This window comes from Aspergillus undulatus, assembly GCF_047715775.1.
Source record: "Aspergillus undulatus strain CBS 261.88 unplaced genomic scaffold BDV17scaffold_1, whole genome shotgun sequence".
Lineage (NCBI taxonomy): Eukaryota > Fungi > Ascomycota > Eurotiomycetes > Eurotiales > Aspergillaceae > Aspergillus > Aspergillus undulatus.
The window spans coordinates 1,597,346-1,601,497 of NW_027396605.1; the positions used below are offsets into that span (position 1 = coordinate 1,597,346).

The following is a 4,152-nucleotide window of genomic DNA, read 5'->3' on the forward strand; positions in this document are numbered from 1 at the left end:
TTTTTTTTTCTTTTTTTTTCTTTTTTTTTCTTACTTACAGCGCATGGTATGCTTGCGCGAGTAGCGACAACTCGAATACCTGGACGACTGCCGTGGTCGCATGCCCTCAGCTTATTCACAGACGATCGATGGCCCTTGCCCCGTGTCGAACGCGCAATTACCGAGTCCAAATTAATCTGGCACAATCCGAGTGCTTAGTTGTCGATCATATCACCCTTGCTCATATACCATCATCGTACTCGGGGACGGAACCCCTTATCCGTGCTTGCGTTCGCCGTTCGTCTCGCAAGGCAGCAATATAGGATGACGACGCTCCCCAGACTAACAAACCATATGAAAGAAGTCCTATACTATCGCACAACAGACACGATGGATTCTGTACCGCGGGAGAACGTTTCATGGAGATCGCGCCTCACATCATTCATAGCATCTCGGAACAGCGTCACAGTGCCACTCCATCAGACACGGATTCTCTCCTCAATCCAGCTTCCAGCAACGTTGTTACACCGCGCCATGCCTCGCGGCGCCGGCGCCGGTGGCTGTGATTCTGGATGCCGGAATCTGCGGCCTGCGCAGTGTCCAGCGTCCAACCACGGAGCTATACGACAGACCCCCAATCCCACAACAGTAGTCATCCTCGCATTGGCCGCCAGTCGTCGAGTGATCGTGCTTCCGTAGTGAAAGGAGCCAATCTCTCTGTCGATCGGGCACTTACGCAATCATGAACTCACTTTCTCTTGCTGCTTCGTGCGAGCAGCGATCGTTTACTCCGCATTCGGCTACTCTGTACGGGGTGCTTTTATAATCTAGGTATTCTGCAGGTACTCGTCCGTCGGATATCCGGAATGTGCCCGTACCCACCGCAGCATATGATGTTTGGCTGGGGTTGTTTATTTAGACCACCTGCGGACCGTCCGCAGCCCACACGGTAAATCCCGGGGGCAGATGTCTGTCACTGCAGAAGTATCCACCAGCGAATGTTCCCATGAATCCCATTCGATCGGCAAAGATGGGGCCTATTGTGGCGGCTAAAAGCCTCTACAATGTACTTAACCGCTTACCCTACCCGCTACCCCCTGGAGCATACCGCCTACAAGCCAACAACATACTTAACTCCGCAATTCGCAACAATCAAGATCAGTCAGGAATCAAGTCGCTCTTCGATAGACCTAGCTGCAACCGGTAAGTAACCAATATACAACCCTGCAAGCAATAGCACTAGCTATCCGTCGAAAAGCCCCGTGCGCAAGCTAGGGTCCCCCGGACCATAGGTAATAAGCCTACAACCCCCGTAATTAGCACGTACTCCACCAATAGGGAAATCCTCCAGGAGACATCGCGCTGATTTGACCATGGCCCTGAATCTGGTTTTCATTTTGATTTTGGTTCGACTCGGATGCACGGATCCCGTGGGCTCGGATATGCACATGCTGTACGGATAAGTAGATAACTAACGAGGGATAGTAAAGCGTACTTCTGATGAAAGTACCTGATATAGCAGGGATGTTATCCGAGTATCTGTTTTTTAAGCAGGGATGCTGTTTGATATTGCGGTTGTCTGAGCCACGACACTGACCGCGAAAACCGGTTAAACTCGGCTTCTTCCCGCCTTACTTTTAACGGGGGTACCTACTACCTGACTGGTACTAAGTAAAGCAAATAAGTACGCGACTCGAGTAGTCTACATCGTAGCTTGTCGTGCATTGAGTGAAACACCCCTACAATTTCTCCGTAGGTACTAAATACGTACCCATAGTCTCATCGTTCCTCTTGTAAAGCAGATATCTCCCTCCCGTCTGTGAAGGTCCTGACTCTATTGCTGAGAAGTACCAGATATCTCAGTCCGTTTGGGATTGACCATCCGCATCAAGACCAAGTATCGCACCTACTACTATAGTTCCTGGATGTCACCGGCCTCCGGTCACACCTAGGTCGCCGATCAGGCGCGAAGGGTCGGTCCACCTACCTACCTACTCTGTGCAGACTACTGAGTAACTTCATAGCCGCAGCCTCGATGAAAGCTTGGCTCATTCACTCGATTTGGCTTCAAGCAGGTTTCGAGCCTTGTCCTGTTCGGGTTCTCTTCGGCTTCGCGGTTGATTTACCTGACTTCTAGGAGTAGGTCAGACCAGGTCCGGCCAAGGTAGGTTTTACTTTCCTTTTCGTTTTCTTTCGGTCTCGAGACTTACGCTTTCTGATATTGTTGCGCTTGTTGAGCTTATGTTGAGTTTGTCAGACGGATACGTCGAGAGCTCGGTCCATACATCCAGTTATTCTTGACCTTAGGTAAGATCGCTCGGCTACCGCAATTAGATACTATGGGTACTATTTAGGGTAGGTGCGAGTGCGGGCCCGGGGCCCGGGGTGTGGCATCACGGCGGAAAACATAAGCATAAACATATACAACTTGATGTGATCTGAGCTTCTGAGATTAAGCTGAAGGCAGGTTGAAACTCTCTCTGTATTTATCTACCTTGGCCAGACGGACGGATTTTCAACCCGTAACGACGTATGATAGTGGGTATACAGAGTATACAGAGCATACGCCTACATAGTACTAGGTAGTAGTAGACTACCTACACACCTACGTACTCTGTAGGTTTCCGCTGCAGAACCAGTATTCTCCAGCCGTGCAGTTGACTGTTTACTAGCAGTGCCAACTCCAAGTGTACGGAGTATATTGAAAGATTCGATCCATTCCATTTCTAGAGCTTCCCATCGCCCGTTCATGAACACACACTTTTGACTACGGATGTGGGTAACTAGCTCCTAGCGAAAGCGAGAACTCTGCAGGCACTAGATACAAGGTAACCTTTCTACTTCGGACTCACACAGTGACGCAATCTATCTCCTCACAGGCAACCGACATCGTCGAATCTCGACGAAGACAACGTTGCGTAGCTTGCCTACGCCGTAGAAGCAACGGCCCGTCGGCAACGCGAGTCCAGCGAATCTAATCCTGTTTCCTGAATCCTGACTCTGTTCTTTTGCGTCAGTTGGATCCACTCTTCTGGAACGTGGATCAAGGCCTGGGCAGGAGCTACGTGCGTTATCGTGGAACCTACTCCTGACTAGTCTAATCTAGATTCTACATCATTATCATCAACTTGCGGTGCGACCTGAGTCAGTCCTGCAATCCGCATTCTGCAGGACGTTGCTAGCTTGCTAGTCAGTCTAGGGCTAGGACTTTAGTGCAACAGCTTAGCTTGGGCCCGTTCGGGGTTGGAGTCGGGAGTGGATTGACCGGGTCGGGTTATCCGAGTTGCTGGCTCGAGGGTTGACCAGGGCCGTAAGTCTGACTGACTCGTGGGTGAGGAATACGTACTCAAGTCTTCTCGGAACGTATGATGCATGAATCTGGGATTTAGGGGCGATTCGACAAGTTGCGAATAAGGCGAGCTGTAGATAAATGTATGACCTGAATGGGTTGCTGCCGGTTTGGAGTACTGTAGATGCTCTTACAGAGTACTATCTTGGGTACTTTTATAGCTTGTGAAACAGGGGTAAGGATAATGACAGTGGAATGGGCAATCCCACCGTGATTGACGTCAGGTAAGGAGTTTCCGGGGGATATTAATGATGAAGATGTTGGAAGAATCGACATCTCTAAAAGTCTAATATATCCCTCCTCCTTCGCGGCTTGCCTAACAGTACCCGGTGGAGATCTATAGATGCCTCGGTAGCCAGAAAACAGATCCGGTGTTTCCATCCTGGAGTTTATTTCTAGGCATGACAAGATACATGGTTTTCTAACTGGCAGGGATTAAGATGTGCTATCCTCTTGCTTCATAGTCTGAGGTTGCGGGTTGGCCGTACTTCTGATCTCATATTAATGGACATTAGGAATAAAGGAGGCCCTTGAGGGTGTTAAGTGTTAACGATGGTCAGGACGAGGGAAGGATCAATATTCTCTACCTAGGTAGCGGATGAGTTTGCCCCCTTGGCTTTTTCCCTAACATATCTCTATTAGAGTATTCGAGAGCCAGGGGAACGAAAGAGGAAGGAGGGGGTCCCTGAGGTTCCCGCAGGATTTGAATCAGCCCCTGTGTTGGCAACTGTTTTTATCGTCGTCGTAGTAGTAGTAGTAGTAGTAGTAGTAGTAGTAGTAGTAGTAGTAGTAGTAGTAGTAGTAGTAGTAGTAGTAGTAGTAGT

The 4,152-nt window shown here is 49.4% G+C and overlaps 1 protein-coding gene across 1 annotated transcript; it reads right to left on the reverse strand.

The window, feature by feature from the left end:
• Window positions 1-82: 82 nt before the first annotated feature.
• BDV17DRAFT_249884 (uncharacterized protein) lies at window positions 83-441 on the reverse strand. The gene has a single exon (XM_073756271.1). The coding sequence runs from the start codon at window positions 398-400 to the stop codon at window positions 221-223; it is 180 nt and encodes a 59-aa protein (XP_073621497.1). The 5' UTR covers window positions 401-441; the 3' UTR covers window positions 83-220.
• Window positions 442-4,152: the final 3,711 nt, after the last annotated feature.

Coding starts and splice junctions, on each gene's coding strand:
- BDV17DRAFT_249884 (XM_073756271.1), bottom strand. CDS start 400: ATGAAACGTTCTCCCGCGGTACAGAATCCATCGTGTCTGTTGTGCGAT.